We start from the raw sequence: 14486 nt of genomic DNA on the forward strand, positions 1-14486 counted from the left end.
AATAATCTAAGCAGTAAGAAAGTCACATATATGAGTTTACATTTGTTCACATTAATAGAAACTAAATACACCATCTGCATCAGTTATCCAAATACGTATATAGCAATCATCTGTCAAAATATATAGTCATCAAGTCATATATAAACATATACACATAGCTAATTTACATACAAAATAAAGTGGGGTCACGATATCAGAGACAACAACAACAAAAATGATCTCACAAGCTTTCCCCTTAGACCCATGATTATCAAAAATACCATTTCCTCCAAAAGTTAACAGTACTCTAGGAGTAAATGGATAAGTGAGTCTCATGGGTACCCTGATGGGGATGGAGTATGCCCGTGGGCCTGGCCCATTTCTATCTAACAAAAAGGTAATAGTGCCAGTATGGGTGAACTGTTGTCGTTTCCAATCGTACGCCCATCTTCTTTCAGGATCATATCTGACCATGACGGTGAACTGGTATGGTGGTCGGGCCATTTGTGTCATCACCTACTAAACATATTCACATACAACATACATAGCAACTAAAAGGGTGAGACAAACTCATTTCAACCAAAGTATAGTAGAAAACACGTCAAGATATTTACAATCATTATAGCAATTAGCAACAACTCAACACACAATGTACATGCCATGTATGATTCTGTGCATCACCTAGTTAATTGCTATACTGACACATGCATGTGGGCCTAAACCATTTTCTTTTTCTTTTTTCTCTTTCTTTCTTTCTGGGAAGGATCAAGAGTTCACTGTCACCAATCATTCTTGGTCATAACCATCTCATTAGATAGTTTCAAAGATATAGCTCAACTAATTCTGATAATCCATCGGGTTCTGTCAGGATAGTCCAGTTTTGCAGTGAGAACCGACAGCACAGGGTTGCGAGCCCTGGCCTTTGCCAGGCTCAATCACACCCAACTATCCCCAAGACTAACCTGGAGTCTCCCCTAGATTTCGTATACTTCCCATCCAACACCATCATCATTACATGCTTATGATGCATGAACCTAATTTCAGTCTTTTAATTAGGTATTAAACATTTCTTTTTAATCAACAATATATATTTCAAAATTTTACCGACAATCCGGCAGAGTTTCCTCCATAATTCAGATATTTCTAAATTTTCTTCTCTCTGCAAAACAGCCAGAAAATTCCAATACACTTCGAATTTTAAACAGAGTCTCATTACCACCACATTTCACAACTTTTCTTTCATTTCAATGGCTCTCAAATACCTTTTTCCAATTATCACCACATTTCAAAATACCCATTTAAAATAATTCTTTAAAATGAATTAAAATCCTTTAAATTATTTAAATATGTATATAGGTATATTTTAAATATATAAAAACTATTAAATAAATTTTGATCAAACCACTTGAAATTAAAGAAGATTTTTTTTTTAATATCTTTATTTTGCAATTCTTCAATTCTTTTCAACTTTCAACAAACCTTCTATATGCTCACTCCACATGAATGATAGTTCATTCCTCAAGTATTTTAGGTAATCAATTATTTATACTGAATTCAACAAACAATTATCATAGAAACATCATCACACATAAAATCAATTTCAAAAAGGAATATCAAACAATTGTACACTAAGTATGGAAATAATTATAAATTCCTTCAAATAATTCATATATACATAGCAAAGAATAAAACACCCATTTCTCAACATTTTTCTACTATACCCGTGAAAATAGATATGTCCCCCCCTTACCTTGAAGTGTATACCGATTTTTTTCTCACCAACGACTTCTTTCCACCACTTCTTTCCACCACGATCCTAACCAAATAATCACACATAATCATGATCAATGTTAAGAGGCATTAATCACCCAACCCACTACTAGTGAGTTGAAACTATCATTTTCTAATCTTCGCAAAAATGACTTACGGGCCTTACAATTGTTTTCTATGATGTAAATGGAATACTATAAGCCTAAAGGTGATTAAAAATAATTATTTTCCCTTCATAACACTCTTGGGACAGCACCTCTAGACCAAGGGTTTTAAACTCTCAAATGTATTTTTAACAAAACAAAAAGCACCAAAATTATTTATTATAAAATATAGAAAGATTAAGCTAGTTAAAACATAATTTAGAAACAAAATTTTTGGACAAAATCTCACCCTCATGCCACTGTTCCAGCACCCAAAAAGAGGGAGAAAATAAAAAAATTAATCGGTTAAAAGTGTTCAAAATGATGAAAATAGATGGAATATTAAAAAAAATTAATGAACTTACTTGGAAAATTAAAAGATTAAGACCAAAGATGATCAAAGCTCCTTGGAAGAAAGAAAATGGGGCTTATGGAAGTGAAAGGAAGAAATGGGAAGCTTTAGAGACTAATCCTTATCTTAAATAGTAAAAATAATAATATAATATTAGAATTTTCACTAATTCTTTAGTAATTAATTGAAATAATTAGATAAAAATCCAAAAATTTAAAAATAATCATGAAATATATTAAACATAATTATAAAATAATTTTTGACACTATTGATCCTTTAGTTGGTGTCCAAAATTTTTACACGCAATTTCTGCTTGAGCATATAACTAATTTACGTAAAATTAACCAGAAAATCCACAAATGCTCATTAATTACAAAAAAATTATTTTTATATTCCAAATAATATTTATAAATAAAATATAATTTTTTTTATAATTTTTACTATTATTATTATTATTTTCAAAATAAAATATTATTTTTAACTTTATACAACAATTTTAACCAACACAAATTGACATTTTTTGAAACTTAAAAATTTTAAAATTAAAAATTACCAAAATTTCTTAAAAATATACCTAACAATTTTGTCTAAAGCATCTCATGCTAATTCTATCCCAATTTTTCCCAAAAAATCAAGTATTATATATTAACTTAGAACTATATTAATAAATTAATCGTTTAGCAAAAACGAGGATGTTACATGGTACGTAGTGGGTTTAGTACGCCCCGCCAAAACGGCTCCGAAACAAACTAAAAGGTGCATGCCGCACTCACGAGGGACTGCCAGTGATATACTGGAGGAAGGTGGGGATGACGTCAAGTCCGCATGGCCCTTATGGGCTGGGCCACACACGTGCTACAATGGCAATTACAATGGGAAGCAAGGCTGTAAGGCGGAGCGAATCCGGAAAGATTGCCTCAGTTCGGATTGTTCTCTGCAACTCGGGAACATGAAGTTGGAATCGCTAGTAATCGCGGATCAGCATGCCGCGGTGAATATGTACCCGGGCCCTGTACACACCGCCCGTCACACCCTGGGAATTGGTTTCGCCCGAAGCATCGGACCAATGATCACCCATGACTTCTGTGTACCACTAGTGCCACAAAGGCTTTTGGTGGTCTTATTGGCGCATACCACGGTGGGGTCTTCGACTGGGGTGAAGTCGTAACAAGGTAGCCGTAGGGGAACCTGTGGCTGGATTGAATCCTTCGCGATGGAAAAGCCCAACCTACGGGGCTAGCTTGCTGGAATGCGGGCGGGCTTTGGGTCCAAAGGACACCGGGGGCGAGTCACAAAAGAAAATCGTTCTATTTTCCTTTCCCAGAATGAACAAACACTCCTTATACATGCAATCAAGATTAAAGAAATAATTAAATATATAACTTATTTACACAGTCATTTAATTAATATTTTAAATTATATTAATATGTTAATATGTTAATTTTAAGTTTTGTTTTAGTTTGATTTTTTATTTTTTTTCATTTTAATCTTTTTATTTATAAGTATTTTTTAAAATATTAATTCTATTAAAAATTAATATTAATATTTTTATTTTATATAAACTCTGAGAAAAATATAATATATTCTGATAAACTTTTTTGGTCTACCACATTTTTGTTCTTTTCTCTTATTATTATTTTTTCTTTTCTTTCACTACTTCCACCTCTGATTACCCATCTACATCCCGTTTTCTCTGCCTTTAAACTCCCACGATAATGGGAATAGCAAAAAGAAAGCGGTGCAAATATAAATTCATGAAATTTGTTGCACCACTCCATTGCATGCCATCAAAAAGTTTCAACCACTCTTATTTTTTATATTATTAAAAAAAAGTAACTTGAAGCCCTCAATTGACCTTCATGTCCTTCTGGACTCCAAAATGTCACCCCATGATTTACTTTTCTTGACTTTAACACGCAATAATGCAAAGGAAAAAGGAGGAAACGTCATAGAACTTACCACACCACGCCAAATTCCAAACTAATTGATCCAGTTTCATCCTTTCTACCTCTGTAGTGAAATGCTAAAATAAATTATTTTTAAAATATTAAAGTTAAGTTTTTATAAAGTTAATGACTAAATTAATAGACACGTAAAAATTTACTCGTTGTAATCTATATAAATAAATAAAATAAAAAGTTAAATTTCCATTTTAGGAGTCCCCTCCTTCCCATTAAGGGACGTAACCTTCGCGCGTGAGACAGTTTGTGAAAAGGCCAAAATCACAACCTTGTTAGCTCTTCTTAATATAACATTCTTATTACGAACTGCTCTTTACCGTCCAAATTTGTACAAGTTCCTCAACATGATAATTGAAAGGCCAAATTAGTAATCATACCTCCTGAAAGTAGTGGAAGTAATTGACAGACTCAGGCCATTTAGAGAAATTATCATAATTTGACTCCTATAATTTTTAATTCATTTTAACAAACTTCTTAACGTAACTTATCAAAATAATATTTTTTCATTATTTCGATAAATTTCATATTCTAATTTACCTTATACCTATCGTGTAGTAAGAAATTATTCCATATGTGCTTAACTAAGTTGCTTACTCAAGTACCTTAACACAAATTTGTGACTTCATATTCTCCAGATCATATAATTGAAAAACACCAGATTCAAGGAGAGAAGGGCTATCAACATTTAGCAAGTCAAATTTTCACAGAGAACAAGTATTATAGTAATCTACAAACCAATGGTTGAAACTTTGAAGATCATTTCAGTATATAACCATATAATGTCATCAAACTAAGAAAAATAAGCAACCTTTTAATACAAAAAGTCAGTAATCACCATTCTTGCCATGTTTTCCTAATTATGAGGCCAGTGATATACAATTTTAGGTCTCACTTCCTAAAGAATTAACGCTATTACTAAAAGGAAAAGACTACATACCTGCATTCCTAAACAGAAAATGCACTAAGGCCTTGTACCCCAAAAGCAACCTTCTAAGGTTTCTCAATCATACATTAAAATTACAAGCAGGGTTCCTCAAATTATCATCGTAAAGATTCTGAAAGAATTATGATCGAAATGAAACAAAAAGTGCACCCATGTCCAAGGCAACATAGAGAACCCTTCAGAATTCTAAAGGCCGAAGGATCCCCCATCAATGAAGATATGCCAATTTGTTTTCCCTGGTGATTCTCCTTGAAAAAATGAAACATATTTGACATCAGATGACAAGTTCAAACTCTACCATCCATAAATTTAGCTACTATGCAATGCCATTAATCAGATTATAGACATAACACGACATAAGAGTTCTGTTTTATGATTCATTTCTTTTAAAAAGAGAATAGAAATAGCACAAAAGGTTAAAATTGTGATGTATTTTGGTTCTGCTAAAAGGGTTGAATTAAGGAGAACTTGAAAAAAGAATGTTCCATTTCAATTCTATTCATGTGTAAAAGGCTATCAACGAATCATTCTATCTCCAGAATAATAAATAGTCCACCAATGTTTGAATTTTAAAGAGTTTGAAGTAATTTTTAATTTAACATATTGAACAATAATACTTTTTTAATTTAGAAGGCTTTGGCAAAAATAAAGATGGTGGTTGCAATCCTTTGGTGCATCTGGTTGAAGCAGAATGCTTACAACCTTAATGGTGTCTCTTTACCCCTAAATTTGCTGAGATCATATATATTTTTTGGCTTCTAGTCAGGCATTTGTTGTAAGAGTTGACATTTTATCTAAACAAAAATTATTAAAGCAGAAACAAAGGACTTAGCAAGTTAGTATATAATCCTCCATTAAAAATAGGAAATTTACCTGTGAACATAAATTGCATTACAAAATAAGATTCCAATGCTACATTCAAGATTCTTCCCAGTTTTTTTGCTTTTTTGAATTTTTTATTTTTTGGACAGTATCCAATGTCAATGGTTCCCCATCCACAGCATCTTGCCCTAGCATTATTGGGTCTCCCTTGCCTTTTCTCTTCTTTTCATTCCTGTACAGTAAGACACTAAGATGAGCTTAAATAGTTTCAAAAATATTCGTTTGATCCTATGAATACATTACAAGAGAAAAACCTGTCAGTATGGGAAACGACTTCCAAGTTCTTATCCAACCAATAAATGCTGCCTGTGTGATTGGGAACCAGGGATCCACAAACATGAAGTATTTCTTCATCAAAGCTGCAAAGGTAAATCATCAAAATTAATTATGTAATGAAATGCTCAACTCATAATCCATGAGTTTAATTTTATCTAGTGTCATTATGAAACTCTTTATACTATTATTAATAAACAAGAAAGTGCCAAGTCACTGTAATAACCAAAGTTTTTCAACTTGCAGTAAGGCTAACAAGTAGCAGATAGTGAAAGACTCTTTCCAATTAAATCTTACGAACAAATAATTATTACCATTGATAAAAATGTAGATCCCATCAGACCCACACTAACTACCAATAGGGAAAATCAGAAAAATGCTTGTACATCTGTAGTTGTATCAAATAAGTGAGCTTTATGAGACCATGTTTGATGAGTTACTCTTTCCACAACAGAATGTATCATTTAGCCATAATGCTGTGATAGTTACAGTTTGAAAATGTATGCAACAATTTGCCAAAAAAAAAAAAAAATCACAGAAAAAACAAATCTAACAAAAAAAATATAAATGTTTCCTTTATTCTATTTTCATTCATCAATTAATTAATTAATTAAAAGCAACTAACAGGAAACAAGAGTCTGTTATAGCTCACATCATTATCTAACAAGAGATGATACATGAGCATGCAACCACAGATGAAGGTGCATAAACATCAAGATGTGAGCAATGGGTGCCCTCAAGAGCAATATTTTATATTTCACTTTAAAGGTATTGAAAAAAAATTAAGGTCAAAATTCTATCACAATGTGCAATATATAACTGCATTTTGGTGCATTTGGCAACCTGAGTTTGACAAGAGTAGAATGCATACATCTTCAAGGTGTTTACCGGTCCACAAATTGTGTTGGATATTTTCTGAGTCTCAGGTGTTATGCCCGGGGCCATTTTAAGGGTGTAGCTATCAAATGGGTATCAAGTAAAGATAGAAATGAGGACTGGATGTATCTGTATTATTTATGTATTCAGGTTTGAAATTAAGCTGCTTACAGTATAAACCAGAAAAGAAACAATGAAAGAAACTCATCTAGACACTTCAAGAGGCCTATACTCTCCAAGGGGTCCCATATTCAACTAGTCCCAACCTCACTTCCTCTCCCCCACCTCTCTCTACTTACAATGTTATTACGTTATCGCTTTTTTTCCCCACTACTCCCCCCTATAACCGCGCACTACTGCTAAGTTGCTCCTTTCTTTCTCTTGGCTATGAGGCCCTTCTCACATACACTTTAGAAATAATGGCCTTCTTTGGGCCCATATCACTATCTCTACTATGCAAAGAGATTGGCTAGCTTGCTGCACACCTAGTTTCCTTTGTTATTCTTCTGAGAAATTAAAACTTCGCAAATTATATATGCTTATAAACAGTTGAGCAACATTATTACTATTTATTATATGCTAATTTCTAACTTACTACTCATACAAATTTGCAAGTGTGGTGTTCATTTTAGCCAACTGCATTTAGTGAGAAAAGGCTTGGTTGTTGTTACTGTTTCGTGTTTCTTCATAGTCTTAATTAAGATATGCGACACTTCCCGTCGATGCAAAAACATGATCAAAATTTCAAGTCACAACCAATTCCACAGAAAATGCATTGAACACATCTTATCCTTAATTGAAGCAATTTAACAGTATTTCACCTCTTGACTAAAAACCGTATCATGGTTCCGACCTTTATCACGTGCCGCTTGTGGGATCTACTCGCATAAACATCTTGCCCTCGTTTCTACAATAAATCACGCCAACCACATCAGCACCACTAATCGGCAAAACAAGTAGCAACTACAAAATTGCATTCTCATGAAGCACTCACAGTTTTATACACGAACTCTTCCCTAATGTCTTTGTCGGCTATAATCGCAGAAGAAAAGCCAAGCACAACAACATGAATGGACTCTTGGGTAAGTTTAACTACTTTCCCTTCTGAAACAAAGAAAAGACAAATCCTATAAACCTAATTAGTTGATTTTTCTGAAAACTAGAGAAGAAGCAGAAAAGAGCACCTAAAAGCGTGTTTGGCTTGGGAGAAAAGAGTAACAAATTGACTTTGAGTTTAACGCCAAAGTAAGGATGAACACCGGGGAGAATCTTGGCGCACTTGTCGAGCGAGTTGACATCGTAAGCCAAAACGACGCCGTCGAAGGTTTCGCAGAAGCTGCAACGACAGAAAAAGAAAAGAACGGTGAGGTTGATGAAGAGGTGCGAAACGATGACGTTTGGATGGAGTTTGGAAGCGTACGTGAAGAGTAAAGAGCTTAGTTGGCGTAGAACCGCTTGGGAAACTTGTTTGCTTTGTGAAGGGTGAATGTATACTACTAAGTTAGCTTTCGACACCTTCAACCCTTCCATTCCCACACTCTGCCGCAAGCCTAAGACGCTGCTGCTAAGATGTTAGGTCTTTTCCTTCTCATTTCTTATACCCATTAGTCAAAGCACCAAAATACCCTCCTATTTCCCTTCCCATCATCAAAACCAGAGAGGGTCAATTTTGGAAGATTACTATCACTGTATTAACTGATCAATTTTATAGTTCTGTTTGTAAACAATTTTTCTTCAAATTATATATATATATTTAATATTTAATCTGGTTTAGTATATTCAAATTTAAAATAAAATATACTGAATTAACGAAAATAAAAGATCTTAACTATCTTGCATAGACAAAATTAATTTAACAACTTATTTGGAGTCTACTTCTATGTATATGACTAAAATCTTTCTGAATAAATAATTATAAGTCGAAAAGAATAGTGCAAGGTTTAGTTATGATAGATTAGAATAACTTGAATTTAACTGAGAAACTGGCAATGAATTCACCTTTTGCACTAACATAGATTCATCGACAACATAAGGTAAGAGTTTTCCAGGAAATCTGCATAACCAGCAGCTTAGGATTTGTGTCAGTACAAGCTTAGTACATTGGAGAGATTAAATTAAACTCATACATGTTATGAAAAAAAATTATACTGTTGAAAATAATTTTGTTAAAAAAATATTTTAAATTTAATCATTAAATTAAAAATTTTCATAACATAATTATATAAATAATGTTTATAAAAATTCAAATTAAATAAAATTATTCAATTATTTATTTACACATATCAAAATTAGTATAGTACATAATTTTCAAATATATAAAATAAGATTTTTTACTACATTATTATTATTATTAAAAAATTGATTACTTTTATTTTTCGAATAAAAGAATCAAATTTAAGTGCTTTTATATAAAAGACAATGAATTTCTTTTCATTTCCAATACAAATGCATGAGAGCTTCAGTTAAACTTACAGTAAACCTAAACACATAATTTTTTTTTCATTATCAACAAAAAAAGAGTTATTTTTATTTACAATCAGGCAAAGTTATTTTTAATAAACATAATTAAATTTAAGGCATTAAACACAGTTATAATATATATATATATATATATATATATATATATCTAAATTCATATTTTTATTAAAAGTATAAAAAATAATTATTGCCTCTCCGATGCATTTTCAAAATGAAAGGTAAATTGTTTATACTGGAAAAAGGAAAACGACCAAAGAGAAAAAACGAAAAACCTGTCTTTCGAAATTTCCCGCCAAAAAAATGAGAATTGCCGAGTTATCCTCGCCGGAGCTCCGGCCATTCCACCGAGAAACGGAGACTCACCACCCTTTCCTCTCCCAAATCGAAGCAATCGTCAAGCAACTCGAAAACCACTCCTCCGACAAACCGCCGCCGGAGACCGGCGCTGCCGATCTCCGCCAATGCCTGACTCAGCTGAGTCAACTCGCTCCGTTTCCCAACTCATTGAAGCTTCAGATTTGGAAGCTAAGCTACCGCCTCTGGAATGCCTGCGTCGACATCTCCAACACCACCACTATCCGCTCCTCCTCATCCGCCACCACCGCCGCTGCTGAAAGCCACGCCGAACTCCGGCACATCGCCGCCGACCTTCTGTCCGTTGCTGGCGAGGTCGCCGGCGTCCCCTCTCCGGCAATCAAGTCGGCGTCGTTCTACCACAAGACCGGTCTCATATGGCACAACCTCCGTAAATTTGATCTCGCCTCGAAATGCTTCGAGCGAGCCACCGATCTAGTCTCCAAGCTCGACATCGCTTCGATCCCCGACGCCGGAGAGCGAAAACTGTTGCTGGATCTGAACCTGGCACGTTCCCGAACCGCGTGGGAGGTTCGGGACCCGAACCTGGCGGTGACGCTGCTGAACCGAAGCAAGAGCTTGGTCTTCGGTTCGTGCGAGCACCACAAGGAGCTGGCGAAGCAGTTCATGGCGTTCGGCAAAAGCTCTTTGTCGAAGAGCGGCGAAGACGCCAATCGCGATTTAAGCGAAGCGCTGAAGCTGATGAACGAGGCGTTAGAGAATTGCGAGAGGGGATTCAGTGCGGCGAGGACACGGGAAGAGAAGGTGGAAGTCAGAGGGTTGAGGTGGAAGGTTTTGAGGTTCATAGCCGCGATCCATTTGCAGAAAGAGGAATTTGAGAGTGTAATTAAGTGTGTGAAGGTTCTCAGAGATTCTGCTGAGGGTGGTGATGACCATCCGAGCCTTTCGGTGTTGGCGATGAAGGCTTTGTTAGGGTTAGGGAGGTATGGAGAAGCGGAGAGAGAGTTGAGGGGAATGGTAATTGATCGAGGGATTCCGGAAGGGGTTTGGGTGTCGGCGGTGGAGGCCTATTTTGCGGCAGCGGGGACGGCGGGGGCGGAGACGGCCAAGGGGGTGTTCTTGGCGCTGTTGGGAAGGTGCCATGTTAGTGCGGGTGCGGCGGTGAGGGTGGCGCACAGGGTGGTCGGTGGTGGTGGTGAAGGAGGAAAAGTAAGGGCTAAGGTGGTTGCTGAGCTTGTTTCTGATGAAAGGGTTGTGGCCCTCTTCGCAGGAAAGGAAACTGCTAAGGATAGAGTGGCAATGCATGCTGTTCTGTGGAATTGGTATAACTTCTTGATCCTTTGTGTGTGCTAATAGAGTCTGGACTGCTAACAAGTAGCAACTACATAAGGGGCTAAACGCTGCCTCATTTTCAAAATTCACTGGCAGTTTATCGATTAAGATGAAATAGTATCATTCTCTAAGCTTTAATAACATTTATGGACTACTCAAAGTTTCTTACATATTTGTCTGGAGTTTCAAGCTTGCGTATCATTTATGGCCATCTTTATTTAGGAACTAGGATGGGAGCATTTGTAGTGGAGTCAGGAGCAGTGTGGTCCGAGCCTTAAACAATTTGTAGTGTATTTCAGGATTTATTTTTATTTTATTCAACTGTATTCCTCTTGGTTTCTGTTCTAGTTTTTTGCTGAAGTTCATAATTGATTGTTAGTTATGTCTGTCACTGACTCAATTTCCACAATCTGTGTTGTTTCTATTTCTCACTGAACATGACAGAGCCGAGATGAGCTTCTAAGAGTAACTTTCGTAATTGATTCAGGCTTTGTTATGTAATAAAATAAATATATGCATATTTGGTTTGCCTGCTACTGGGACCATCTTGTGAACACAAGGAGTTGTGTTTTATATACTCTTCGACAATTCAAATCTGTAATTCCGTATTCTTGACAAATGCTGAACTGGAATTTATTTTCATGTTTTTTCAGTTTAAAATATACAACTGAAAGGTTTGACTAATCTCAGAGTCATCGAATAAGTTTCTTACAAATATTGAAGGGTTTGCCAGATGCATATTTGCATTCAACAAGATTTTGAAATACCTAGGAAGGTTTTCCCCCCAAATGACTGATCACAATATTTTAACGTGATTTTCAGTGGCGCTGATAATTTTCAATCAAAAGATTATGAGACCAGCGCGGAACTCTTTGAAAAATCAATGCTATATATTCCTTACGATACAGAGAACAGAATACTTCGAGCCAAAGGCTATAGAGTTTTGTGTCTCTGCCACCTTGGTCTCCAGCAGCTGGATCGTGCTCAAGAATACATCAACGAGGCTGAAAAGGTATTGTTGTCGACAGAATCTGAATTCGCTGCATTAATTTTCAGTCGCATATGAAAGGTTATCCTTGCTTTTCCATCTCTGCAGCTTGAGCCCAACATTGTCTGTGCTTTTCTCAAGGTAACATCTATTTCTCTCTCCGTGTATTTTGGTGCTTCTGTATCCATCTGCATACATAAATATAGGCGGCCTAAAACAGCAGACAAATTTATAATGCCATCCTATGTGGGCGCTTTTCATTTGATTTCCTATGTTAATGCTTAAAGTTGTTTACAACCTACAACTTAACCCACTTGCATTTCATTAGGACAACGATTTTAATTGGGATGACATGAGAACTTACATGGACATTTCATTTGTTTCAACTCAGTTCAAAATTTATCTCCAAAAGAATGACTACCAAGGTGCCATTAATCAAATTGAAGCGATGACTGCGTGCCTTGACTTTCAACCAGATTTTCTCTCTCTTTCAGCCCATGAAGCTGTTGCTTGCCGTGCTCTACCTGTTGCTGTAACTTCTCTATCGAGTATGCTAAACTTCTATGCTTCAGGAAAGTCCATGCCAACAGCAGAAGTAACAGTTCTGCGCACCTTGGTGACAGTCCTCTCTCAAGAACCGGGTAATGAACAGCAAGTCCTCAAATTCTTAAAACATGCCCATACACGCGCATCTGAGATTGGTCCTGATTGCTTCTTTGGAAAAGAGGAGGTTGGAAGACGGGAGCGGAATTGGTTTGCTGTGACTTCATGGAACTTTGGTACATCAACAGGGCAGGATAAGAACTATGAAATGTCTGCTGAGTTCTTAAGATTGGCATCAGATTTTTATGCTCTAGTTGAAGGTTCAGATAATGAGAACAACGTCATGGCTTGTAAATCGTTAGTACTTTCTGCATCATCAATGATAGCTTTAGAATTTCAAAGGAGAACTGCTATGTCAGAAACTGAAGTCAAGCAAGCTTTACACTTGCTAGATAGAGCAGGACAGGTATGAAAATTTTACTGCCTTCATTTTGCTTGATGCTTTAGTTGACATGATGCATAAAATAGGATATATCATACTATCGAAAGTGACTCCTATTTTAGTTATATTTTAATTTTGAATTCTGTTGAGTATTTTCTTGCTCTCCCCTTGTGTGGATGCAGATGCTAAAATCAATTTCAGCCAGGAACTCTGTTAATGGTGACCAAATTAATACCAGTGAGCCTGACCTTTTTTTCATATACACTTTCTGCGCTTATGATATTCAAGGCAGGCTTAATGACTTGGGATCACAACTTCTCATTGTGAGAAGTTTTGCCGGTTCTAAGGCTTGCAAACCCCAGTACCTCCTTCAGATAGGTCTCTCTGCCTCCCAGGGGCCACGGTCAAATCACGAAGTAGCCTCCTTTGCTTTAAATGAATGCCTCTCATCTTTCCTTTCATCACCACTTCCAGATTATCAAAATGTTGCTCTTGTTATTCGCAAGCTTATATCCATTGCCAGCATTCACAAGGGTGATACAGATGATGATTTCGTACATAGCATGTACAAACAAGCCTACAGAATAATGGTTGGTTTGAAGGAAGATGAGTACCCAATTGAAGAAGGAAAGTGGCTTGCCATGACGGCATGGAACCGAGCTGCAGTTCCAGTGAGGTTAGGTCAGATTGAAATGGGAAAGAAATGGATGTCTGTTGGTTTCGACATTGCAAAGCATGTCCCAGGCATGGAAGCTTACAAAGCATGCATGGAAGAAGTCCTTGGCAATTTGGAGGAAAAACTTTGATATGCACGAATCTCAAGTCCAGTTTCCAGCAGTTACAAAACTCGTACATCTTGTACAGGAAAGAAGTTCAGGAAAGTGTAGATACATCTGGTGTTGAATTTTGCATTGGTAATGTTCTGTAAGGTTAGACCGGGTTTTAACTACAATCTTTGTCATTAATTTTACTAACAATTCAAAATTCTATAAGAAAAGTGTACAACTGCAGTATGAATTTTGCTAACGATTCAAAATTCATATTTGTCATGTTGAAGTTATTCTTAGGTTCTATTTAATTACAATATTTGAATTCAGTGACTATGAGAATAAGAATTCCGAATAATGTATAGCTTGAGTCCGGAGCATTAAGTGTTCTATATCAAATTTGGACACATGCATAACTTAATACATTTTTATAAAATATAAA

General features: G+C 35.8%; 2 protein-coding genes and 1 pseudogene across 4 annotated transcripts; 2 read left to right on the forward strand and 1 right to left on the reverse strand.

The window, feature by feature from the left end:
- LOC113862500 overlaps positions 1-4228 on the forward strand; it is a 9690-nt pseudogene extending 5462 nt beyond the window's left edge.
- Positions 4229-4948: 720 nt separating this feature from the next.
- LOC113863188 lies at positions 4949-8770 on the reverse strand. 3 transcript variants are annotated; one of them, XM_027496663.1, is made up of 7 exons: positions 8600-8770; positions 8364-8515; positions 8174-8283; positions 8001-8086; positions 6285-6389; positions 6022-6202; positions 4949-5396 (listed from the first exon to the last, which is right to left on the reverse strand). In XM_027496663.1, exons 1-6 carry the CDS (start codon positions 8707-8709, stop codon positions 6067-6069), a joined length of 699 nt encoding a protein of 232 aa, XP_027352464.1. In that variant the 5' UTR covers positions 8710-8770; the 3' UTR covers positions 4949-5396; positions 6022-6066. The 3 variants fall into 3 exon arrangements, with proteins under 3 accessions (XP_027352464.1, XP_027352463.1, XP_027352465.1); XM_027496664.1 differs by having other exon boundaries at positions 5042-5384; XM_027496662.1 differs by having other exon boundaries at positions 4950-5396; positions 8364-8770.
- A 1187-nt stretch (positions 8771-9957) lies between these two features.
- LOC113862501 (TPR repeat-containing protein ZIP4) lies at positions 9958-14083 on the forward strand. The gene is made up of 5 exons (XM_027495584.1): positions 9958-11294; positions 12127-12316; positions 12401-12433; positions 12684-13301; positions 13460-14083. Exons 1-5 carry the CDS (start codon positions 9958-9960, stop codon positions 14081-14083), a joined length of 2802 nt encoding a protein of 933 aa, XP_027351385.1.
- The last annotated feature ends 403 nt before the right edge of the window (positions 14084-14486 follow it).

The sequence above is a fragment of the Abrus precatorius genome, unplaced genomic scaffold (genome assembly GCF_003935025.1).
Source record: "Abrus precatorius isolate BTA unplaced genomic scaffold, Abrus_2018 Scaffold3, whole genome shotgun sequence".
NCBI lineage: Eukaryota > Viridiplantae > Streptophyta > Magnoliopsida > Fabales > Fabaceae > Abrus > Abrus precatorius.

Excerpts from the sequence above, each read along its gene's own strand:
- LOC113863188 (XM_027496662.1), bottom strand. The coding sequence starts at position 8,709 with ATGGAAGGGTTGAAGGTGTCGAAAGCTAACTTAGTAGTATACATTCAC. Across the intron at positions 8,087-8,173 it reads AAGAGTTCGTGTATAAAACT|AAACGAGGGCAAGATGTTTA; the intron begins GTGAGTGCTTCA and ends GATTTATTGTAG. Across the intron at positions 6,390-8,000 it reads ATACGGTTTTTAGTCAAGAG|CTTTGATGAAGAAATACTTC; the intron begins GTGAAATACTGT and ends TTACCTTTGCAG.
- LOC113862501 (XM_027495584.1), top strand. The coding sequence starts at position 9,958 with ATGAGAATTGCCGAGTTATCCTCGCCGGAGCTCCGGCCATTCCACCGA. Across the intron at positions 12,434-12,683 it reads TTGTCTGTGCTTTTCTCAAG|TTCAAAATTTATCTCCAAAA; the intron begins GTAACATCTATT and ends GTTTCAACTCAG. Across the intron at positions 13,302-13,459 it reads TGCTAGATAGAGCAGGACAG|ATGCTAAAATCAATTTCAGC; the intron begins GTATGAAAATTT and ends GTGTGGATGCAG.